This window comes from Nylanderia fulva, unplaced genomic scaffold (assembly GCF_048542155.1).
Source record: "Nylanderia fulva isolate GAGA-0341 unplaced genomic scaffold, ASM4854215v1 Scaffold5, whole genome shotgun sequence".
Lineage (NCBI taxonomy): Eukaryota > Metazoa > Arthropoda > Insecta > Hymenoptera > Formicidae > Nylanderia > Nylanderia fulva.
In genome coordinates this window covers 1,498,761-1,526,075 of record NW_028190587.1, presented here as the reverse complement: position 1 = coordinate 1,526,075, position 27,315 = coordinate 1,498,761, and the positions used below count along the sequence as shown (strand labels likewise).

The 27,315-nt window shown below is 33.3% G+C and overlaps 2 protein-coding genes across 4 annotated transcripts; one reads left to right on the top strand and one right to left on the bottom strand.

The window, feature by feature from the left end:
• The first annotated feature begins 483 nt into the window (after positions 1-483).
• Positions 484-23,811, top strand: LOC114942064 (casein kinase I). 3 transcript variants are annotated; one of them, XM_085487029.1, is made up of 9 exons: positions 484-1,485; positions 1,876-1,986; positions 2,499-2,647; positions 3,512-3,708; positions 3,790-3,992; positions 4,084-4,345; positions 5,225-5,382; positions 11,933-12,030; positions 15,439-23,811. In XM_085487029.1, exons 1-9 carry the CDS (start codon positions 1,410-1,412, stop codon positions 15,526-15,528), a joined length of 1,344 nt encoding a protein of 447 aa, XP_085343155.1. In that variant the 5' UTR covers positions 484-1,409; the 3' UTR covers positions 15,529-23,811. The 3 variants fall into 3 exon arrangements, with proteins under 3 accessions (XP_085343155.1, XP_029173189.1, XP_029173187.2); XM_029317356.2 differs by having other exon boundaries at positions 486-1,485; positions 11,933-12,029; positions 15,442-23,811; XM_029317354.2 differs by lacking the exons at positions 11,933-12,030; positions 15,439-23,811 and having other exon boundaries at positions 1,170-1,253; positions 1,338-1,485; positions 5,225-7,437.
• A 73-nt stretch (positions 23,812-23,884) lies between these two features.
• LOC114941990 (L-xylulose reductase) lies at positions 23,885-27,243 on the bottom strand. The gene is made up of 4 exons (XM_029317213.2): positions 26,823-27,243; positions 25,730-26,159; positions 25,084-25,232; positions 23,885-24,170 (listed from the first exon to the last, which is right to left on the bottom strand). Exons 1-4 carry the CDS (start codon positions 26,872-26,874, stop codon positions 24,067-24,069), a joined length of 735 nt encoding a protein of 244 aa, XP_029173046.1. The 5' UTR covers positions 26,875-27,243; the 3' UTR covers positions 23,885-24,066.
• Between the last annotated feature and the right edge of the window lie 72 nt (positions 27,244-27,315).

The window sequence follows — 27,315 nt, the reverse complement described above, 5'->3', positions numbered from 1 at the left end:
CAATCTATGATTTGCAATAGAATTTATCAATTATAAGAATATTAATAAATAAAATTCTGTATTTATATACCGATCAAAATTCTTCTTCAATTAGGATACTAAAAGTATCTAATTGTAAAAGTTTTATACGCTTGAATAATATGTATATGTAAATGAAGAAGAAATTTGTGGACATACACAACAAATAAAGCATATTACTTTTATAATTATTGTATGTATACGATACAAAATGTATGTAATTTATTAATGTATATAATTTAATATTTTTTGCATGATAGATTTTAATTTTTCTGCAGATATTCTACAGGTAAAAAGAAATATTTATTCGAAGCTGCGGTTATACATTTCATACATTTTTCAAATCTATAAATATTGTATACCAATAATAATAATATATATATTTATATTATTATTTTATATATATTATTTTATACATATGTATATATATTTATATCTAATGTATATGATTATAAATGGCATGGATTGGCGAGAGGACAGAGACGAGGAGAAGGAACATCTGTTTCATCGAAGATGACAGCAGGGGGCGCCAGTGAGGTGAGCGCCTTCCGAAGCGAGGTGAAACGAGGACGCTCGCGAGAGACGGAGCACGCAAGGATCCTTTCTTTACTTTTTCGCCTCCTCGGTCGGGAAAAAGTAGAAGAGCCGTGAAATCGCGTAGGATCGCGAAGACGCTGTCGCGACTGGTCGAGCTGGTATCCAGGTCACGCTTCGCCAGGTCGTCCCCGCCGCGACGCGCGCTTCCATCGGCCGTCATCGTCATCGTGGTGGTGCGAAAAACCAGATTGACATTTCCCGCCCAACCTCTCTCGCCGTCCAGGACGGGATCCCCAGGTTCCCCGTGAATTTCATCACGAGCGCCTCTTCCCCCAAGGGAGGGCACCAGGGGGCCCTCTCCTCGAGGCACCTCGTCATCGTCATCCTCCCCCGCCGTCCTCCCCCCGCTCGAGTCAACAACAACGACGACGACGAGGAGCAAAGGCTGCGACCGCAGCGCCATCGCCATCAGCGCGACCGCCATCGCAACGAGGTGCGCTATTCCGTTCACTTCGCGACGAAGCCACGAAGAAATGCCCGTAGGTTCGAGATCGATCGGCAGTCCGAGTTCCCGCACGACGAGCATGGAGGTATCGTCCAGGACAAGCCTGTAACCGGGCTGCTCTACTCGTGGGAGCGACGTCCGGATCATCATCGTCGTCGTCGAGCATCGCACCTCTGCTCCACGCTCGCGTCGGGTCAGCTGCTGCTACTACTTGGCTCCGCTAGGTTGTTGCTGTGTGTGTGTGTGTGTGTGTATTAAGTCGTCTCTCCTTGTGTAGCCCGCGCGAGCAGCATCGCGATACTTCGTCCATCGGCGGAGGCCTCGCGCCGTCCAGAAAACGGTGGCCACGATGGAGCTACGTGTTGGTAACAAGTACCGGCTCGGACGGAAAATCGGGAGCGGCTCCTTCGGCGACATTTACCTAGGTAATCCCCCCCGCGAGCTAGAGAGAGAGAGAGAGAGAGTGAGTTCTTCTTCGTCTCCCCCTCCTGCTCACCTTCTCGGTTTCTCTTTCTCTTTCTTTACCCTCGTCTTCACTCCTCCCCCTCCCCTCCCACAGTTTACACAGAGGATTTTGTGTATTTCATGCGCGAGAGCGTGAAACTCTCCTACATTTATTCCTCGCTTTTCCTTTCTTCTTCTTCTTCTTCTTCTTATTCTTCTATTCCACCACTCGTCTTCTTTCTTTGTCTTCTTTATTTTGTGTCATGTAGGTGTATGTGTACATATGTATGTGGATTATACATATGTATGTGGATATGGCTTATGTGTAAATGGACAGTCTTGCTTCAGCCTTTCTTCTTTACATTTTGCAGGTACCAATATTTCTACGGGTGAGGAAGTCGCTATCAAGTTAGAATGCATAAAGACACGGCATCCGCAGCTACACATAGAGTCCAAGTTTTACAAGATGATGCAAGGAGGTGGTAAGTAGATCAATATTTCTATGTATATTACATGAATGTTTATTCTGTAACATAGAAGCTATCATATGTTCTCGTTTATTAGACAGCTGATCCAATATCTTTACTTTTACATCAATATGACTATATTGTATTATATTTCTGAGATCTGTTTATTTTTGTATCTCTTTATACAATTTCAACATGTTGAATAAATATAATAGTATAAGATACTATTATAATTCAAATTTGATAACTTCAAAATATTTATTATGGTGAAAAGTGTATAATTATATTAAATTTTCAAATAAAAATTATACAATTTTTGTTATTTTTTTAGTTGAATAACGCTTCTATACTGTGATTATTTCATCACTTTCACCAGCAGTAGAGTTTCATAATACTTATTATAACATAATATTTCTTTTTGTGTGTATGTGTGATATAGTTACTTTGTATTCTAATTATAATCTTTAAAGTTTCCTCTTTTTCTGATTATATTCAGGAGTTATAATATCATGTTCTTAATATTCTAGTTGGAATACCAACTATAAAGTGGTGTGGTTCGGAGGGGGATTATAATGTTATGGTAATGGAATTACTTGGGCCATCACTGGAGGATTTGTTTAATTTTTGTTCAAGACGTTTTACTCTGAAAACAGTTCTACTCCTTGCCGATCAATTGGTAAATAAATATTTTTTTTATTTACATTAAAATATCTTTATCTTTATATGCGATATAAATATGATAGCTTAAAAATTATTGAATATTGTATAATCTATAAAAATTTAAAATATTAATGTTATAATATGTAATATTATAATTTGTAATATCTTTATGTGACTAATTTTGGATATATCTTGATTGTGTGCGTTATGAGAAATTATTTTATGAAAATTTCAGTTTTGTTATATACTTTATTATGCATTGCAAGAAAGGAATCTATTTATGTTGCACATTCATGCCTGCACTCTGAGATAAAAGGCTAAACAGATAACTTCCATCTTATTATTCTCATATAGAATTGCTTTACTGTGTTTGTGCAGGGTGTTCCTGCTCAAATGCCTTGCTATATGTTCAAAGTTCATATTGTGATTATATTTGAGTATTTATTACTTTATTTAACAGGGAGAAATGTGCCACTGTATGCTTTGTTATTGCTTCATATAGAATCACTCATATATTCTCAATATCTTTTTCCTTCTCTTAAGATATATTACACAATTATTAAATTATATATACAAACGTTTAATTAAGTGTTAAATGTAAAAATCTTACAGAAAAAATATATTAATTAATTTTTTATTCAACTACTTTTCACTTATATTTGCTAATGCTTTGATTTGAAAGAAACATTCATATTTCAAGAAAAATAAATAATGCTTTATATAATAAATCAATTTAGCAATTATGCAGCATGCATAATTACCAATTAAATTGAATAAGCAGTTTATTTATCTTTATCTATGATTTTTGAAGCATGAAGCATGCACATTGAAACAGAGTGTACAGTTATAATAACAGTGCTTTAACTTCTCTATTCTGCAGATAAGTAGAACAGATTACATTCACAGCCGCAACTTTATTCATCGTGATATTAAGCCAGACAACTTTCTGATGGGCCTGGGAAAGAAGGGTAATCTCGTCTACATTATAGATTTCGGATTGGCTAAAAAATATCGCGATGGTCGCACACACAAGCATATACCCTATCGAGAAAACAAGAATCTGACGGGGACGGCCAGGTTAGAGCTATATCAATAGTACATCAATAATATATCGTTGCATAATAATTTATCCAACTAATTCTTTCGCCATGATAACAGATACGCGAGTATAAACACACACTTAGGGATTGAGCAGTCACGGCGGGATGATCTCGAATCTCTGGGCTATGTCCTCATGTACTTCAATAGGGGTAGTTTACCTTGGCAAGGATTGAAAGCAGCGACCAAGAGACAAAAGTACGAACGCATTTCCGAGAAGAAAATGTCCACTCCCGTAGAAGAACTCTGTAAGGGTTATCCCGGTAAGTTCCTCTTACGTATCATATAAAGTGAAATCTTTATCATATCATGAGATTTCGTATAATAAAGTGAATATTTGCTTAATTATCGCAGTGGAGTTCGCGTCGTATCTAAGGTATTGTCGGGATTTGCGCTTCGAGGAGAGGCCAGATTACTCGCATCTTCGACAACTTTTCCGAGCGTTGTTCCATGGTCAGGGCTTCACCTACGATTACGTGTTTGACTGGAATATGCTGAAGTTCGGTAACGCGAGACAACCAACTTTACCCTCTGCGCAGCAAGCGCCCATGCACTCGCAGCCGTCTAACGCGGCGCTGCCTTCTGGGACCAACAACGATCAAGAACATCGATCAAGGTCGGTGTTTTGTTTAAAAAAATATCTGTTACCTTGAAAAAATTCTCAAACGTTTAACTAGCGGCCCGTTAGTGTGATTGCATCTTTACACCATACCATCTTTTCACGTTTATAAATAGCATGGTCATTTCTCGTTGCTCGCAAGCGTGCTCTATTTTCGGCGTCTGGGACAACGAATCGGTCTGCCGCTTCAAGCAATAACAAGCAATATTAAAATTTTTTTTAATTATTACTTTATTTCTTTGTACTTAAAATTCTCGATAAATTAATATGTCTTATTTAATTTAAGGCAAATCTGGGAAAGTATCTCACACTAATCTTATGTAAAATGGAATTTCGACTAGCAGATTTTACTAAGATTGAATTTTATATAGGATTAGAGATTTATATAGGATTATAATTTTTGAATTTATATAAAGTTCTAAATGAAATTGAATCCTGCTAAAATCAGTTGGTTTTTTTATATATTGCAGCTTATGATCTACTAAACAAAAAAATAGGTTCAAAACTAAATAGACAATTACTGATTTACAATCAGTCAGACATGAAGAACTCGGGCTTTACGAGCGGTTTGACTGGCTGTAACTCAACAATTATCCATTATTTACTTTTAATGAACTATTGAATTTTTTGTTTAACAGGTTATAAGCTAAAACATATAAATAAATCAGTTGATTTAACCGAAATCCATTTTATATAAGATTAATGCGGAATGCTTTAAATTAAAGTTTTCAAGGACTAGGTGACTCTATAGCATGCAAAATCCTGTACAATTGCGTTTAATCTTAGACGCACTCTTTATTATAGTATATAATATATATTACAACATGTTTTGTTTATCAGTGAGAAATCTATATTTATATTTTCGTTTGCTTTCAGGCCCTATACGCGGCAATGTTTGCCGAACGCGTCCGGGCCGACGGTGGGCCCGACGATTGGACGCTTGGACCCGAACTCGAGTTTGCGAGCAATCCGGCAGAAACGCGACATAGAGACTCGTGGTGACCAGGACAATCAGGACAAGAATGATCTCCAAGGTAAAATACAATTCTACCAACAATTCTGCGCAAGCCAACAGAATTTCGTTATTGCGAACGAACGAAAAACGCAACATAGTGTGACAGTCGGACACTCGCAGCAGCCTGTGCCTATCTGTAGCGGCAATGAGACTGCCGCCGCCGCCACTGCGACGCGCGTGATAAATCCATGTCAATTCAGTACATTCAAGTCAACTACTACGCCGGGTAATAGGGCGGCACTGCCGCCACCGTCAGATGCGGCCTCTCTAGACCTGACCGGTCTCAATCTAGGACGTAGTCGCGAATTAGGCTCTAATCGTATCGCGGAGATTAATCCTGCAACTACATCGCGCGACTATTATCAACCGACGATGGGTAGAACGCGTGAGAGGAGCCCGAACACGGCGTCCCGTCAACTCGATAAGCAGAGCTATTTTTTTCATGGGCATAAAACTGAGAAAGACGTAGATCGCAAAGTTGTGATGTTTGAGGATTTAGGAACAAAGGGTGTTTTAATGGATTACGTTCGATTGGCGGACGACACCGCAGCGATCTCGGGCGGCTCAATGAATTGCTTTGGTGGGCCGGATAAAGAGAAAAGCTACGTTGATTATGACGATGATAAGAAACACAGGTGTCTTGCGACGAGCAGCGTACGACGTCTCACTCACGAGATGCAACGTGACTCAGGAAACGTGGAATTTCTTGAGAAAGAGGGTGAAATCTTTAAAAAGAGTAGTAATGAGTTTTTGCAGGATACCTTAACTAGCAAACGTAGAAACTTCTCTTTTCGCAACAAGGATAAAACGCATAAAAGCTTGGAGTCGCTCGAGAAAAATATCCATATACCAGCTGTAGATTGTAAAAGTCTAGATCTTTTGCCGGAAGAGCAATCTAAAACTTTTTTTCATGGTAAACAGAGGAGTTTCGATTTGCCACAGAAGAAGTCTGTCGATTCAACGACGAACAAGACACGCAAGCGGCTTAACTTCTTACAACGAGTCGGTAGGAGCTTGCATTTTTTACCCAGGGAGCGCGAGAAACGCCAGGATCTCTCGAAACGAGAGGAACGCACGATTAATAATCAATATCCTCAAACTGATCTAGAGAAATGCGAATATTTTTTACAGAGGCATCAGAAAAACGTAGATTTTTTTGAGGGTACGCCAAGCGCGTTGGTCAATCGTGCTCCCGTCCAATCCAATCTCGGTTCTTTTGATGTAGTAGATAGTACTGTTGAACAAAACTCTACTAGTCGTCTCAAAGATGCGCAGCTCAAGGATACGTTTCACACGAAACAGAATTTAAATAATTCTATAATGGTAGATACCGAAAATAATATAAAACAGAATAATTCGGATAATGCGAATAAATCGTTGGTGCGATCCGACATTTCGGCCAATATCGAATTAACTTTAACGATGCAATCGAGACTTCTATTCGAGAGTCCCATAGCGAGTGTCGTCACACAAGATACTGTGAGCGGCAACAAAGACAGCTTAGACATCGGATACTCCATCAGTGAACTTGGTAGACTTTACTTACATACTCTGCAAAATATTGATCATGCAGATGGTTTGCGACCTCTGGAAAACGTGGCTGACGCGACCGAGAAACGAAACCGCTACATAGAATGGGATATACAAATGAAGAAAGACTATGATATACTGAGCCACGGTATGAATTCATGTGATCTGGCTCATAATAAACCGGAGGGTAACTTGGAAATTCTTATAAATATCCTACTCGACATTTTCGTCTGGATTTGCATTTGAAAGCAGTTGTAAGGCATCTTTGGAGGAAGTTTTGAAAAACAGACGCATCCTCTTACATCACGTACCGAGCGATCTCCGTTATATATTTTCATATGGAAAACAACTACAAAATTAAGATTTCGATGGTCAGAGATGTGCTTCAGAAATGAAATATTTTTTACCAAGAAATATGTAGAATGAGCGTGATTTTTATACTGAATATTTTTCGCGATCTGCGCATTTTCATGCGTATATTTTCATACAATATTAATATTTATAATAGCTATTTATATATTTTCTCTATACACTGTCGACTTTATCTATGACATATAGTCATAACAATCTCATTGAAATCGTGGCTATCTATAAACAAACTACAAGATTGCCTTAGATTGCAGGTAAGAATGAAATTAATTTATAGATCGCATCATTGTGGTGATCATGAAATGCCTCGAGCCAATACGCGATTTTTTCTATCGTGCAACATATATGCTGTATGTGTAACCATATATTAGATTTGATAATTTTGTATACTGCGACTTCTCACACATGCATATACAGAATCGATGGCGCTCTTTAATACTTGAGAAACGCATCGCGAAATTTTAATGACGTGTATTCTTGCCGTATAATAGGTACGAAATTGGTTTTTTTGTTTGTTTCGTCCTCTTATTAGGTTCTACTCTATTTAGATTTTATTCTACGATAGCGATTGATAAGTATCCACATACCAAACTATAATAATAATTAACATATATTATGCAATCACGTGTATGTACATAAATATCTTTTTGTTTCTTTTTTTTAACAATTACAAGCTCAATTGCGACAATTAATCATAAAAAAAATAAAGAAACAGGACTTTGATTTTTATAAGAATCGTAAAAATATTATTTTAAGTAAAATTATTCAAACAAATATTGTTAATAATCTTCAGGAATGTGTATATCAAAATTTTTTTATTATAAGTTTATTTACTTTTTACATTGATACATTTGCTATATATAAAAATTTGTTCTCTTATGTTATAAACAGATTTTATTATCAAAAATAATGTCTTTTTTTAATCTTATTTTTCTTTATTTAAAATTGTATGTTTTCAATTATTTTTTATGATATGATAAGAATGACATTAATGTAGGGATATATGGCTTTAATCATTTTTTATAATTTATTTATTTCTGCCTTAATAATCTTTTGATTTATTCAGACTGACTAAAAGTTAAAAATAGACTGATAACACTTGTCATTAAATCTTTTTTGATGCTTGTTTACAGAAACATAATTTTTCTATTGCAATTTTTTTTGTTTTATTCATTCTCTAAACTTTTCACATTTTTCTTTCTTTTATTTAAAATCTAGAATTATATAGCATACACAACTAGCAATCACGTCATTTCATAAACATTAAAGTTTTAGAGATATTAATATTATATATCATAGACAAAATATCAGTACAATCGTTTCTTGTATAAATCAAAATCCGTATTTAATTGCGGTATTTATTTATTTTTTTATTTATTACAAAATCTACATGCTGTTAATCAAGCGATAAAATCAATTCTTACAGTTCCTTTCAAATTCTAATTAGTTTATATTTTTCCTCTTGTTTGAGAAGATTTATAAGATTAATGATAAAGAGATAGAGAGAGGAAGATTCAAGAGTTTTGTCAATTAATGTTATATTATTATTTAATACATTGATTTTACACTAATACATTCGAACCATTTAATGTAGACGCTTTCGATATGACGGCTACATTAAAAATATTTATTTGCAAAAATAGAGAGAAAAAGAATCAAAGTTTTAAACATTTAAATTAATTTATTATACTTTAATTTACGAACTCGCGGTTGACTGAATATACTCGAGATCTCGAATCACGAAAACAAAAACTGCGATAACTGCTTTACTGGACAAGGACTGACGAGTATTTTGTTAGAGTCAAAGTTTAATGTCAATAATAGTACATTCATGAAATATTATTTATTATAAAATTAATTTGATATAATACATTTTTTGGTGCATCTGAATATTTTGTTTTACATAAATACGTACTCGTATAATTGCATATGTCAAATATATTAATATATATATATATACACACATTTTTTAAATATAATATAAACTTCGTATTCACAGTTTCTTTCATAGCTTGTAAAATACGTTGCAATCTACATATCATGCTATTCCGGAGATTATTAAGAGGAGTGTTCAGTAATAAATTATTACACCATTTATTACTATAGCAGGATTATTGGATGCTATGCAATTACAAGCTCAGTGAAAAAAATGTGTTTACGGATGTACATTAAAAATTTATTTTATATGATGCATTGAACTCTTAAGAAAACGATAAAAAGAAGATAACATTCACAAAGATGTAAATGTCAAAATCTTACAGGCAAACTGTCAATCATTCTCAATCATTATGCTCAGTCAGATTTGTTGTTCTTAATTAATCATAAAATTCGAAGTATATAAAGTGTTGAATATTTCTCGCAGCAGAATCAACATGACACTTATGTTGCGTTTAATATCGTTAATATGAAATTATCGCGCTATTTGTTTCATTCGCGTAGAAGCGCGTTGTTAATTATAATTAGTGTTTAAAAGAAACGATATTGTGTTCCTTTATTTTAGTCATTGACATTTTCATCATTTAATTAAATGTATCCCGTAACGATTGTAAAGCTTCAACACCAACGTGTTTACTGATAATTAATTAAGCATACGTATTAGTCTTCGTATACGCGTAACGATACGTTCTGGTGAAATGGAAGAAGTCTCACGGATAATTATCAATAACCTTTCACAATTCATAACAGCTCGACTTTTCATTTTTCTAATTAAATGTTATATATATACAATATATATATGGGAGAGCGTCCAGAGACGCGCGGAAAGCGTTACCAAAGCTTAGATAGGGAACATAAAGTTTAGTTTACTATTTATCCATGATCTTTGTAATCTCAAAGGGTACTTCGGCTCTCTCATTTAGACGAAACAATAGAATGAGGAGATTTATCCTTATTATAAATATCTCGCTACGACACTGCCAACTTCTTCCTATGCACTAGATCACTAGATCCACAGGCATTGTCTTGATCGTTCATATTCTCTCCGTTTTTCTTCATTCATCTACGAAGTCTTCATATCGTATATTTATCTGTAATCGACTTGTTTTTTATTGATAGTAATGGTGATGATAATGATGATGATGATAATGATAATGAAAAGAAAGTAGCAAATAAATGTTTTTCCATTCAAGGACTGGTCTCTTTTTATTTATCTCACCACACGACATTGTTGATTATCCTTGTCAAAATTATTTCTCACTTGGCTTGAATGGAAAAACCCAAGCATACGATGAATAGCTTTTTAATCTATTCATCATCGAGATCTTTAGATTCAGAAGATTCTCGATATATGTTGATTCAAAAGAATAGGGAAAAAATCTGTTTTGAATAATTTTTGAATTTTGTCGCATCATCTGTCTTCACAGAAGCCGTATCATTCTTTTCTTATTTTAATTTATTTTTCGAAACACATTAACATTTGCGCATATTTCTTCGGTTACATTTTTTTATTTTTTTTCTAATTAATTTTTCCATTTCAATTGCCAAGAGTGAAAATCTACCCTACGTCGCCTGGTTGATGTTATTTCTATTGAATGACACATTGTTCTCAAACATAAATATGATTACTTTGACACATCAACCTGACGAATAAATCCTACATACGACACGATCCCTGAGATGTTGCATTACTTCGTAATTTACTATTATTGCTATTTCAGAAGCTTACAACAATCATTAAGAAATAACGATACAGTTTAATAGAATTCCAAATAAAGTATTTCTACTTAAACAAATTAGCATAATGAAAATTGTGTTAAAATCACAAAAAAAGATTGTAAAATCTTTACTAGGTTTTGAGAAACGATGTTTCAAATATTAGTCACTTAAATATGTTAATTTTTCTTTTTTAGCTATTTATTATAACATTTTATGTGAACCGTTCATATAAGAATAATATTTTTAGTTTATGAAATCTATGCACATGCATATATCTATATTTATTTAAATCAATAATAATTAAATACGAGAGTTATGTAATAATTTCAATAATAATATATTTTTTTTTCAAATAAGATGCGTTGCTTCGTCGTTACGAATATAAATTATGTCGTTTCAAAAGTAGCCTTAGATTGCAGGTTGACGCATGGTGGGTATAACGCACATACGTACTATGAAAATGTGTGCTTTGCAATGTAACGAGTGTTCTTCTTTGTCTATACGATTATTTTTCCTACCTCTTATTTTCCTCCTCGGCGAGCTACTTGCACGATTGAATGTACTGACCAAAATATTGCCGGTGAGTTTATGCGAGAATCGAGTTTTGGAATTTTTTTTAAAAGCAAGAATTTATTTTAATGAATATTGCTATCCCTTCTTTATGATTGCTTTTGAATTTGTGTACAAATCTTTGAACCTGCTGTATCAAAAAAAGGCGGTTGTAGAAAGAGTTTTTCTTTTGTATATATAATATATAAATATATATATATATATATATATATATATAATTATATATAAATAAATATATATAAATATATATATAAATATATATTAATATATATATATATATATATATATATATATATAATATATATATATAAATATACTAGAAAAAAACAAATCTATTAAAATAGGCAAGGTGGCAGCGAGTTGACGACACGAACACATAGGAATGTTGGCTGAATTTCTTTTGCAGTTTTTCATGCATTATTGTTTTTTCTGATAATCTCTTTCAGCATCGGGTGCGGGTGGACAGGAACGGAGGGTCAGCATGCGATTGCATCGTAGGGATACACTTCTAGCAGCTGCAGGAGAAATGCAGCCCAAGTCCAAGTGAGTTGCTACACGATGTAGAACAACTAAATCCACTAAACGAATGGGTATAACTTGCTCTACTGAGATCCGCGGATGAAAAATATCGTAAGCTTATTACCAACAATGTTGACGTTAATTATTTTTCACAAACGTTAATTATTTCGATTATTTTTAATGTCGTTTAGATAATAGGAAGGTTTTGGCATAAACGAATTCACGAAGCCTCTCTATGTTTTCATATACTATATTTAAAATAATGCTAAAATAAGTTGTCAAATTTTGGAATTTTTTTTAAACCAATTTGGACTTGACTTTTTCTCAATAAAATCATTCAATAGTTTTTGAATTAAGTTTCAAGAATTGAGATAAAATTTGATTATATCTCTAATAACAGACTTTTATTTTTTAACCTAGTTGATAAGATATTTGATATTGGTAATTAAAAAGTAATGAAAAACAGAGAAAGATCGATTCCAAATTTGTTAATGAATATTCTGGCGACTTATTTTCAGATCATCTTGCACAGAAATCTTCGCGAAAAAAGTTCAGAGCTTGTTACACTCTCGTTTGAGGTTGCATGATCGTTGCACATTTTGGGGAAAATTTCATTCTATAAGCCTGTTTTCTGATTCTATTTATATTTATATATCAAATATATCATACATATCATATACAGTGGCTGTGATATTAAGTATGAAAATTTGCAAGTATATTAATGACATAAGCTGAACTTTATCAATTTTTCACAGCTCTCGCCAAGTCTCATGATTCATCGAGGCGTAATAGTCCAATTTTAAGATTGTAATTTATGTTACGCTTATGCAAACGCTAAATTGTGTTTTTTGTGTATCGATGCGCGTTAGTTGTACAGAAGCTTTATTTTAGTAGGAAGGTGGTGTCGCAATACCGTGGCATGGTACTTCAATTATTATTAATTCGGAATAAATGGATAAAGGGAAAAGAAACACATTTTGTCATTTGGAAAGAATTCTCGATATGCATATCACATTCAGGATGTCTTATTTCATTGCCATCTTTGCTGATATATCTATCTAATCATTTTAAAGTTTATTTGTAATCAAAACGTGAATGTTTCAATAAACTTCAAATTACAAGCGACTGAAAAATACATGGTTTTTTTTTCACAAATTTAATTTACAAAAATGCAAATAAAGATAATATAACGGTTTATGTAATTTTTTACAAGATTTAAAATTTAATAAAGATTTATTAATTATAAAGACATTTAATAGTAAAGAACAAAAACGCTTTTTCAATTTTCAAGCGGAAAGTAGTCTTTTAGTTTCTAAACTAAATTTTCAAGTTTATCAAAGGAAATATTATTGTAATGATAAAGGGACATCCTATATGTATTATTAACGCTATGAAATGAAAAAAATAAAAGATATATCTTACGATATTCATATTTAAGTGAAGAAAATATTCTCTCCAAATGAAGATAAAAATTTACTATTGCTTGCTGTCGAATGCACTTTCTCACAATATAATAATTATTATTTTTAATAAATTATATTAGAATATATAATTAACATGAAAAACTAATTAAAATTTCTATATTTTGGTAAATATATCTATAATGCCTGTAGCTTGTGATAGATCGGTCGGCTATATAATTTTGAGACTATCGCATGTGATTAATAAATTATTTACGAATAATTTTCTTTGTTGTTGAATTAAAATTTGATTATACTTTATATTACTGAGATGTCCAAGCATAGAAATCGCATGTCGATAAAGAGTAAAATAAAAAAATTGATATTATTTTACATTTTATACATATAGAAGTACATTTGAGCACAAAATACAAAAGTATAGTAAAATTTTATAATAATTTTTTCCAATTTGTTTTTAATTTAAATGATTTAATTTATGATATCTTATTCACAGAAAAATTAAGAATAAAATTATATAGATATGTTGCACATTTTTAATTTGCGATATTAAATGATACGAAGATTAAGATGTAATTTAAATGATTTCTTTAAGGAAAATTTATAAAGTAGAAATAATTTCAGCATGTCCTGTAAAGAAAATATTTTCTAGAACGCGCTGTATGTTTCTCCGCGAGGAGAAGACTTTCACATTTGCCTTTCAAGACTTGTAATGCTAGCAATAAGAGCGTAACGAGTCAAAGAATAGCTGGACGATTCAACTGGTTTATTGCACAACTCTGCTTAGTAACTGGTTAATCTACTATTGAATGTCTTGAAACGTAGACTTGATTTATAGAGTTGAATGACATTGTCATTATATTTTTATTAATACGATTTGCATTTGGAAATATTAGCACAAAAATCTCGTAAATTAAAAATGTGCAACTATGTAAATTTATCGTGTTTATTCTTGAAATTTTACCGAGTTTAAATAGGATAATTTATATGAGTTCATTGTTCTCTAAACAGATTACATTTTTTATGCTATGAATTATTATATATCATAAATATTTAAAATATAAAATTTTGATGTTTTATTTATTTAAACGAGAAAAATATATAGATATAAACTTTCTCTCTATTTCTTATCTAATATTTCGTTGGTTGTGAAACTAATGGTATTTATTTATACATTTTTATTTAACGTTAACTAGTGCGTACTGGACATCTCTTGAAATAACTGTGCATGAAAAGGTGCACGTTTTCGCACTCTAAATTTCACAAGCATAATATATAGATAGAATTTTTTCTATGAAAGTATAGACACATGCAAAATTATTCGGCATCGAAATTCCGCTTTATGTTCTTTCGTTGACTTTTTTCAGGTAACCGAAAGCTATCGCACTAATTCTAAATGACAAAAGTAAACAAAGAGGGAGTGAAATTCTCTTCTGTGCCACGGTAGAGGACGCCGATCGTGAAAAGCTCTGATCACGGGGGAAACTTTCATCGTGCGAGCCTTCTCTCTGAGTTCATGCCTCTTCACGAGCTTATCGATAATTTGCCAGAGAACCAGTTATTTTAATGCAACGGAATATAATTGATTCTTTATTTATAATTTGTCGAATATTTAGAAAGAGATAACAAAATACGTCATATATATTAAAGAGAAAAAACATATATAATTACATAATATTTAAATATCTATTTTAATAGATTTTTTTTTATAAAAGAATATCTATTGACTATTAGTTATACCTTTATCTTCCGATATAGGTATATTTACTATATTGCGTTTTAGTGTGAGATAAATGACTATTGATTTTAATAACTTTAACTATTATATCGTTGTAAACGCGCAAGTGATTGTTTGATCTCACGAGAAGGCAAAAGAGCGAAAGTGAGGAGGTTTAATGCGACGAACGAGAGAAGGAGCGCTTTAAAAAAAAAAGAAAAAGAGGGAATCTTTAGCTCGTTTTTGTGATGAAGACGGTGGCGCGCTAATGTCGCTGTTTTGTGCTCTTTTGTTTTGGAAGCGCCAATGCGACGGCAATCGCTCCACCCACCCTGATGGTCAGGCGGGCAAGCGTGCAACACAACAAGTGAATCAGCAGCAGCAATAGCGGAATCATCATCATCATCATCGTCGTAATCAACAGCGTCGTTCATCATCAGGAGCGACGAGCAGCGATCACCGTCGCCATCGACACGGTTCATTCCTGCCTGTCGCAAACCGGAAATGAACTCGCGCGTACACGTGGCATCGCGCAGCCATCCGGCGAACGGTGATGCGACACGATTTTCGCGTGTCAATGACAATTCTATGCGTGGTGGTGCTTCGTTACGATGTATTTCCGCGATGAATATCGCATAACGGAAACAAAAAAATGCCTGCGTGCGACTCTTCTTCGTACCGAGTGGACGATGATGAGAAGGGAAAAAAAGGAAGAAAAAGAACGAACACAGTCGTTTGTTCTCGTAGCACGCAGAATGAAGCAACGCAGGATGTGCGTTGTGTGGCGAACTGTAATAACAACTACGTCGACTACTGTGGCTTAGCAACGCTCATCGCGCGTCTTCAGGATGCAACGATGCAGCTCTCATCGCAGTGCGCAAGATTCTCAGACGGATTATTATTCCACTGAATGTCCTGGATCTCTTTCTCACGATCGAAGCGAATCCTGTCTGGAAAAACGCTCTCAACGACCATGCATTCACGAGGGTAACGAGGCTTCAAAAAATCCCTCACTTGCGGATGTAGGACGATAAATACGTGATTGTGATCGTTTTTTCTGTTTTCTTTTTTTTTTCAAGGCGAATCGCAAATGTACAGTACGCGGTTTCGATGATGGATTCTCGCAGTTGTTTATAATACATAGTATAAATTCGGAGATTATTTAATTTTCACGATACAAGAGGCGAGAACCGAATTGTGGCTAGTTTTGTTTTTTTCGAGTTTAGTATAACATAAGTTTCATTTCGTGAATATAAATTTCAAAGTAATTATATTTGTCAAAGTTTGTTGTAGCGTTATTTGTAAATTATTTCCGAAAGAGAATACAGAAAAAGAGTTCTTTTGTCAAAATAATAAAATAATTATAATGAAATGCGCGTATTGTAATGAAAGACCACGTTGATATATTAAAAATCGTGATACTTTTTTTTAAACATTATAAGTATTCTTGAGTGTAACGGTGTCTATTCAATTTGTAAATGTTTGTATGACTCCTAAAAGCTTAATTTCCTTTTTTTTAATGTTGTAAAAATCGACCTTTGTAATTATTTGTTAATGAAGTTGACTTCGCGAAATTATCGTTCGATTTTCACGAGACGGTCACAAGGATTAACATAATTCTGCACAATTATTAATCGTATCCTGCTCCATCCGGTGAGCTGAATACGTATGTATAAATGTAGAATATTACTTCATATAAGTCGCAACATGTACATAGACCGAATATATTGATGACTTGAGCAGCTGTTGAGTGTGTAAAGCTTAAAGTTACAAATTTTTGCACAAAAAAATAACATTTTTTCAGGCGATATATAAACGAGATATTAGCACCAATGTTAGTGTCAAGAGAAGTCAAGTGCAATCGCGGGAAAAAGCCAATAAAATATGGTTGTAATTATCAATTTCGCTAGAATGCGTTATTCGACATATACATTGCTGAAACATCGTTAATACGGTTCTTGCCTTAAATGCGGCGTGTTATTGTTCCGGTGAAACTAAAAAAAAACAAGATAACACACAAATTTCGGAAAACATCTGCGTGACCAAGAAAATAATTACAAAGTTACAAACGCAAGATGCTTGTCGAAACTTGAAAATTATTTTCCGAGAATCGCCAGAGGCTCTTTCCGAAACACCTTTTTATCCGGACAATCTCGCTGAGGAGAACAATCTCTCGTCGATTTACGGCAGCAGGATGCCGAGGTCTTTTCGCTAAAAAGCTCGATAGTTAAACGATCATACAGAACGTAGTACAACGGGCGCGCAAGGAGGGGAATGTCTAGTTTTAGGGACAATTCGTTCGGTTGTGCTTAGATGGTAAGGGGAAAAAGAAGAAAACACACGATTGCGAGTCTCCGAAAGAGCATTTTCTATTTCATCAGCATCGATCGGGCGTACTGTACAGATGGTGTGTGTATGTGTGTGTGTGTGTATGTCTGTGTTGTATGTGAGATGAATTATGACGTCGTAATCGCGCGCTCCGTAGTAACGAGATCTTATGTACGGAAAGCGCGATAATCGCGAGGGACGAATTCATTGTCTATAGATAAAACGGATGTGACCTCTTCTCATCCCGTGACAAACCTCGTGCCCTTCCCTTTTATACGGTAATAATACTAATTGAGAATATGTAAAAGCAAAAACAGTTTAATCGCGCACTCGGTCCTGTTCATCGACCCCTTCTGTTTTTCTCTTCTTTTTTCCTTCTTGAAAATCAATTTAAAAATGGACCGAAAAAAAAAGAGATTTAATTGTATGTGATATATATGCATATATATGCATACAGAGAGAGAGAAAGCTATCGTCGATGAACATCACCGCAGCATCGTTCTGCTAACGTGTGTGTATGTCTCGTGTTTGTAACAAGTGTGTGTGGATGTCGATTACGTGCGAAAGGTTGCGCGCGAGTGTGAGAAGGAGAAGAATGATGGGGAAGGAAAGTGCGAATAAGAAGACAGACACCAGGAGAATGTCCGCATTTACAAAGAACTCCGTCGCATTCGTATCTTCCATGTTTAACGCTTCGACCGCGCGGGATTATCTGATTCCGCGTTTCGTTTATCTCCTACAGGGATCACATGCAACTTTGCGTTAAATGTAGGCTACGAATGCGGGTCGATGAGTCTTTAATCTCACGTTTAACTGTCCAAGGATCGGTTGCATCGACGACGGTTTAACATAGTTAACTGTTTTCTCTCGCATTAATATCGCAGAATCGAGATCCAGAACAGTCATCTTTTAATGTTCTTGCGCCGACCGCCTTCCGTTTAATTTATAGTTTTCAATCTCTTGTCATTGCCATATTGAGAAGAGAGAAAGGCGGAATGGTTCAAAAATTTACGACAGCTGTCTGGTATAACATGCTCTAGTTTTTTAAAGATTCTATGTCACGTGAAGAAACATTGAACTGGTATCAAACGACTGAACCATAGATTTTGCATATTATTGTCATTATAAGACTTAATGTTACCGAATGCATTCACGCATGTCGCCATCGAGATATCAAGAACTTTCCGTCGAATATTACGATTTTCACTTATCACTGTCACAGCCTAGTTTATTATAATTCTCAATTAATCGAGGTCGTTGATGCAACCGAGCCCAATGATTGCGATTTATAAGACCCGAATTTCGCGGTTTCGAAATCGAACGTCTCACAAAATACACCGTAAATATATTCTAGAAGACATTCTAAACTTTCAAATCCTTTAAAATGTCTTTTAGAATTTGACGTTTATTAGAGCCGCGATTATGCAAAAAAATACTTGATCTTTAAAGTACTTGTAAGACTTTGTAAATCCCAAATGCATTTTTGTCCTATATCGAGTCTTTTGTCGAAATATCGCACCGGAAACCTTTTCCACGCACTTTTCCGTGTACTTGCAAAAGACGAGGACCTTTGGGAAAGATTTCAGAAAAAAGATCAAGTATGCGCGTTAACGATTAGCAGAAACCACCCGTTCCCGCCTCATCATCTTCGTCCTTCCTTCCTGTTTCTCTCTACCCTTCCTTCCCCCCCTCCCGTTTCGGTTCTCTTCCTAACATCTAGTACGATATATCGTACAATGCGTTGAATATAAAAAAGTGAAGAAAAAAAAACGAGAAAACGTGATAAAAAGTTACGCATATAAATATATTATACCAACACCGTGTTTTTCTATGTATTTTTTTCTTTTTTTTCATATAAGGTACTATTACTACTATTACTATTACTACTATCATATTATTACTATTTACTATTAATACTACGACTATTACCATTACACTACCGCTGCTGCTATTGCTAATTAACTGTTATTACGTTGTATATTGTGTAGTCAAATTCTCTGGATCGCAACGATCAACTCGAGACAAAATCGATTGTGGAGGACGAGGACAAAGTAACGTGTCCCGATGCGATATCCACCTATTCCGATCATCGCACATTATATTAACGTTGAATTTCTTCGTTTCCTCTCGCGCGGATGGAAAATATCCAGCGGCATAAATTGATTAAATTATCAATCCAAGAATTTTTATCATATCGCATTCTTCCACGTGAAACGTGGCACATTGCGCTTTTTTGATACTACTACATTAAAGTTACAAAAATTACAAAGATTGACAAAATAATTAAGGACCGAATAATATAATTCAGAGTTTTCAGACGCAAAGGTATCATAAAGATAGATATGAAATATTTTGATCACAAGTATGGGATCTGTAATGAAAAAATTTCTTTTCATGATTATCTAAAAGTATTTTTATCAATAATTAATTTTGACGTTCTTTTAACGTTGTTTAAGAAAAATCCATCCCTGTATCATATCAATATGCTTTACTTTTTAGGGAATGCAGACTGACTTAAAATTTCGTCTCTCATTTACCAGTTAAAATATTTATTATTCATAGTGATTGGATTTTTCACAAGTGACTTCTTTTTACATCGTCAGTAACAACTTTACGTAATAGTTGCATTGCCGTTAATCGGATCCGAAGCCTGATATTTTCCACTTCCAGTCACCTTCCTCGCTTCTTGTTCGAACAAATCTCATTTACCGCCCGAGAGAAAAGTTTCCTTGAGCCAACAGCATTACCTTAGTTATCAAACTTTTCTATATCGAAGGAGAAATATTTCTTGTATATATCTGTTTATTATTTAAAAAAACTTAGATCAGTCTTTTTTCGTCGTTTTTTTTTTTTACATAAACAGTTATTTTGTGTAATCTTTCTTTTTATTAAGTAGATTGTGTTTTATTTTATATAATTATTTATAACTGATTTATTATATACTAACTGTTTATAAGCGCGCGAGAATTATTTTTCATTTTCCTATTTATTTGTGTTCTAAACGATACTTTGAAGAATTCATACATATATACACGCTGGATCAAGGAAATTCTCAGACAGAACCGCTTAATTCAAGGAAGAAAATAAAATCACTGCCAGCGCGAGCGAAAGTTCTTGCGTTTTCCCATCACAACTGACTGAAGATACACGCAGCAGCGATCCGGATTCGTTGCTTCGTCCTTTTAAATCATCGCGAATTCTTTGAGCGATCAATAAATCTTCTCGAGATGATCGATGCCACTGCAAGGAGGAACGATTATTCCTCCTTGTGTTATTTTGTATTTTTTATTTGCGCAGTTTGCACGACCACGAGGTCCAACCGAAGAACGACGAGAAAGATAAAAGAACTGATTTACAATAGAAACTATAGAGAACTTCATTAACAATAGGAACTATATTTACAACTTAAATTATAATTATTATTATATATCATTAAAAATTATAAGTATGTAATTTATCAATTAATTTTACTTATAATTATAAGTATATATTTTCTTAGTTAAAAAGAAGTTGAATGAAAATGTACAATTAATGTCATATTATCTATCTGAAATTAGAGATCTATATTTCCTGATAATATCTTGAGCATTCAATAATCTGTTTCTGCGTTCTATGGTTGGAGCTGCGTTTTGGATGGAAAAGATGCAGACTGTCGCGCAAGTGAAAAGCTGTATGTAATTACCAAGTTGAGAGAATACGCGTCTTTTCTTTGCGCAATTATGAGTTACATAGTTATGAATCGTACGTGCTTGTTCGGCCGGCCTAGGGGAGCTTTCGTGAATATGTGCAAATATATTAGATGAGAGAGCGTTTCAGAGTCTCGAGTCCGTTTTGCGAGACCGATGATAAGCTCCGATGGTCTCCCTTGGCGATATAATGTCACGACGACTGCGGCAAAAGTCGATGATAAATTCGCGATTGATGTATTCTAAGTGTACTAATCGAACTGTGTGTCGAGGCGAAAAAAAACGGTTTGTATATGTATATACAATTATTATTATAATCTATTGAAGCAAGAAGAACATTATAATAATATGTGCAAGTGTGCTTGAGAAGAAGTGAGAAAGAGAATGAGTGAGAGATTAGATAAAGTGTCCGATAAAGTGTGACAAAAAGGGCAGCAAAACCGAGAACGATAAAAATAATAAACACTGTAAAACTGTCTTTGTGTACTATATGAAAAAAAAACAGCAACCATACCTATAGTTGAAGCGTGTTTTGGTCAATGTGAGAGAGAGAGAGAGAGAAAGAAAAGAATGGTGTGATATGTTTGACACTGATATAGTCTTGTTTCTTCGGTTGCTTTGCATTTGTACTTCGTTTTGGCGAGAGAACACTGGAGATATAATCGGTCGTCGAACGATGAGAACACATTAACCCATATACACTCATCATTTTTCTTTTCACCAAGCAGTTCACGAAAGAGAGATAAGCCTCTTTATTATTTCATAAAATTTCTGTTTTTATTTTCTAACAAAAGAATATTAATGATAAGAGAAAAAAACTGTTAAAAAATACATAGAATTTTCAATGATCTCAATTATATTTATTCCTTTTATTTGGCATAAAATACATTATAGTTTATTGTTCCTGCTTATATCGAAAAGTATTGCTTGCGCAATATATATCATCGTAAAATTAAAATCTTACGTAAAATATATCGCGAATGCATAATATTGTATGTAAATGGGTTAATCTCTGTGCATCTTCGTTGCACCACAGAGTGTGCAGAATTTTTCTTCTGTAACTCGCTCTTGTTAAACAATTAAAGACAACTAATGCATCTAATACTTATATTAATATATATTTTATTTTTGTCTAAAAACGATGAAGTATTTAATTTTGGCAAAAAATTTGTGTGCAAACCTCATTTAATAATGGCAATTACTTTATGTATCACATGATAATCTTAAAATAACAAGAGCGTGAGACAGCAAGAAAAGTTCTCTGCTTGTTGATCTGCAATAATTTGTGAAAATGATGTAAATTAAAAAGCTGTCGATTCAGCAACGTTAACGTTGTTAGAAAAAGAGAGATTTGCGCGTCGTTAGGAAATTTGATATTTTCGCGCTACTCTGGCTGAAATCGATTGATTAAAAACAAGTCAAAAGAATGGCTGGTAAGATAACGAGATGCGATGTTGTTACTCGCTTAATTTTTGTTCAGTGAAGTCAGTAAATAGCGAGTAAACATTTTGGCGATAACGGATTTGCTATCGATGCATTCTGCTTTTAAAAGTGTATCGAACGTTAATGCTGTTTAAGCATGATTTGCGATTTGATAAAATGTAAGAATAATAGGTTCTGATTAAGCTCGTTTCGTATGCAGCACATGATATTTCAGCCATATACAGTGCAAGGTGTCCTAAAAAGAATTGTATCCACAAAAAGAAAGGAATTTCGACATTTCTATCTAAAGTTTATTTAGAGAAGTCGTAATATCTATTGATTTCAATTATTAAATCGCAAATATCTATGTTAGAGATTTCGATTTATTATAGATAAAAAATGGAAAGCATTAATTATAATTTTATATTATACGATTATCAACGAATCTACTGTAATTTTTGGATAAAATCTTTGTTTTAAAAGGCATGTAAAGGATAGTATACAAATTCCGTTATAAACTTGAAAAACATGATTTTAAATCGTAATAGAAATTATTCATTTGTTTTTACATGATTTGTTGGGCTAATATCGAAGATTGTAAGATTATAAATTTGCTTATCAAACTGTAACAGATTCGTTGACAAATAATTTTTATCGAATGTAAATTCCAAATGTTATTTATCATCTCTTCTCCATGACTTCTCAATTTAAATATACAACAAAATCACTGTCAAATTTTAAAGGATTGATTAAAATTCATTACATTCTATTGAATTTTTCGTTGAACTTGAAATCTGAATACAATGGGATCATAGATACATATAGCTTTTTCGGACATTCTGCAGATTTGAGACGTCAATAATTAAAAATGACACGTCTAAAGGAGAGTGCGACACATTCAATTTGTATTGTTTCCTTCAGCAGGTTCTCTTAGTTTCTTCGCCGCGTTACGTTCATCGTAGGAGCAAATTAGGAGCCGAAAGAAAAGCGTTCGCGTTATTTAGATCGAATGCAGCCACGGCAGAGGAGGGCTCGCGAATTATACGTACACAAGCGCTGTATTTCGGTAGAATATTTTTGAAAATATACTCGCGAGACAGAGCTGTGGCTAAGTACGGATTCGTCTCGCCTGTTCGCAGCTTTCTCTGTCGTTGTCTGTTTGTCGAACCTAGTTGAAGATGAAGAAAAGAGGAAATGAAGCATTTTTTAAATTAAATTGAAATGAATGAAAAAAAGCACTGGATTTATCCATCAGCTGTTCTGTCCCTTCATATAATCCTATTGAATTTCATGCAAATTAAATGCACATTATTATAACTGATCTTTATTTTTTTCATCTTTTTCTTATAATTTTGTTATTCATAAAAAATATAATTTCACTTGGTTAAATCTGTATAGATACAGAAATTTTTAAAATTTTGAAATAAAGATTAACTATAATATAATTTGATGTACCTTTTTAAGAAGATAATCTCAAATTTCTTTGTATACTAACAAGCTACGAAACCGCCGTCAACGAGCAAGTTGACGCCACTAATCATGGAACTCCGGTCGCTCAATAAAAATACAACGGCATCTACCACTTCGTCAACTTCTGCAACAAGAATTTAATACAATTGATGTAGTACAACTTAAAATCAAATTATTCATTGATTTTCACGACTAACTTCATAAAAACGGAAATAAAATCTCAATCGCAGAAACTTTTGAATTTATTTAAAACTATAGTAAAATTACATTAGATTACGTGTATGTAAATTAACGTTCAATAATTTTTTTAAATATTAATGCAAAAAATGTTTTGTATATGTATGGCAACATTTAATTATCTATAGCATACAACGCCAATTTAATAAATATTAGCTGACAACTAATATTTTAAAATATACATTTCAAAAATATGAAGTTAAATAATACATAAGAATTACTTTTTTTACGAAATACATAAATTAAGATTTTACAAGATACATAAATTAAGTTTATAGATTATTAAATATCGTTAAAATTTCTACGAAAATTAAATCAAATGCTCCCTTATCTTTGTCAAAAATAACACATGTCAACTGTCAGTTACTGATTACTTATTCTTCTTACTACCTATCAGTCATAATGTATCAACAACGTTACGTTTATACGAAAAATACCTACTGAATGATAAGATATTCAAGTACGACATAATATATATTAGTAAATGTTATCGTGATGGTCATGGGTGAAAAGATAATCTATTTTAACTTGCAAGATATACGTCTTAGCATTTTCTTTTAATTTATGAATATATTCGATTGATTTATATGAATTCTAAAATATGCCATGAATTATAATATATATAAAAATTAATAAATTATAAATTGCAAAATCTAAATTTATAATTTGTGTTTTCGTAAAAATTAATGAGTTATTTGTATCCGGATTGTACTTTGTTAAAATTATATCTCTCATTTTAATTTAATTAGAACTTAATCATTTCCGATTAAAATTATCATTTTAAGGAACTTTTTACATACCAGCAAATCGACCCAACGGAATTTGTTTTAACATATTTTGTGCCTTCTGCGGATCACTCCAACCCTTTTTCCCCAGCTCTGTCATCACGACCGTAGGACCGACAGCGTTGACTCTTATATTGTGTGGACCCAGCTCAAGAGCCATTGTCCTAAAAATATACGCAAATATGAAGATTAAAAAGATATATCATGAAAGATGTGTTTTTTGATTACACAAATTGATTGTTTGCACAATTTTTCCACGATAAAAATATATTAAATTATAAGCTGAAAATAAATTAGTTTTTAGCAAAATCAAATTTTGAAGGTAAAGATAAATAGCGGAATCTTATTTTCTCTCTCTTGGTTTAATATTAATTAAAATTTTGTTCAAGTAAATTTTACTTTAACAAAATTTTAATTGGTACAAATTTTCACTGAATAAAAATTGACATCGAATTGATCAATAAAAACACGCTTCTAAATTTTTATTCTTTCCATATGTGCATTTCGCATTTATTCGTAGATTAATTTGTACGTAAAGTTGCGAAAATGTTTGTGTCTCGTCTCAATAATTTTCTATATCGATAATTCTCCTGAAGCGAACTCCTTATTTAAACATTAAGTTTTCATTTTACGTATCATATAACAATATCAATTATTATACTTGAACATCAAGTTAAGAGCGCCTTTGGACGCGCAATAAATGGTGTGATCCCTCAATGCCACCTCGCCGGCCTGCGATGACAAATTTACAATGCTGCCGCCGCTTTTGCGTTCAATCATGTTTTTAGCTACAATCTGAGACACGTTCAATACAGCTTTCACGTTGACATCAAAAGTCAGGTCGAATTCCTCGGGTGTGGAGTCCAAGAACGATGTGAGGTACCCGACGCCAGCATTGTTGACCAACAAATCGATCGGCAAAATATTCTGAACGGCTTTTCGAGTTGCATCCCAATCACGAAGATCGACGCAGACCGGATGAATTTTCGGATCAGCCGCGACCAAACTGTCCAAGTTCTTTTGCGTTTTTGAGAGCGCAAACACCTCTCCCTTATACTTGGAGAGACGTAAGGCCAATTCTCTACCGATACCTGCAATTAATAACAAAAATTCATGAATGAAATTTATAAATAAAATATCTTTCTATCTTGTCGCTATTTTCTGTAATAGTTTTTAAAAAAGTTTTCTATTACATCGATTTTCAAATTTTTCAAATTTTTAGCTTGAATTAAAAAGATAAATGGGTAAACCTGTCTGCCAATTATGAAACTAATTAAACTGAATAAATGGATTCAATATTCGATTTTTTACTATTTTATACATGTATATGTGAATCCGTGGAAAATTTTAATTATTTATCTTTTTATCGGATATGATAATAAATGAAGATAAAAATATTACCAAAAACATTTTGTTTGAAATTTATATCTATTATAACAAAGCATTATTATTCACAAAATTAAATTAAAACACGCGCCAAAACACTGTTCAACTTTTAAAATAAATTTTTATTACGGTTTTCGTTTTACTGCAAGATGTTTATTTGCATTCATCGTTTTATAACGTTCATTATATATAAGAAAATATGACAATATATAACTATACACACGATTTTCCATCTTATTAATTCAATTATAATAATTAATTTTTTTCACTGTATGTAATGTGTTTAAGAATTGTTATTGTAAAATTAATCTTTAAATCTGAAAAATTATTTTTTGGGAAATTTTAAAAATCAAAGATGTGTGACGTACCTTGACCAGTGCCGGTCACGAGAATACGCTTTTTTTCGAAGTTGATGTTCATGGCTGCTCAGCTGCTGCTCTCGTTTGTCTTATTGCAATAACACAATAGTATCACTGTAATGTATTGTAGTATGTAGTATAGTATCGTACGTTTATCTTGCCACACGCAATCTTTGACACATTCGTCCTCCTCAATGCTTTTGACAATGTGCGAGTAGTGATGTGCTTAATGAGTGCGTGTTAGATGGTTTAATGTAACTATTGCGACGAGGCAACTGATAAAGCAGTTTACACATATTACGATACATATGATATTAGATTCAGTTATTTTCCACCATTTCTTCTCGGAATAAAGTCCCTATATACTTCGATAAGAAGCGGCACATTTGAGATTTCTGTGCAACTAATTGTAAGTATATACAGACAAGAGATGAAACAATCGATAAATTTAAGACATTTTGTATAATTGTGATGCAAAAAATGCACAAGGAAATTGATAAAC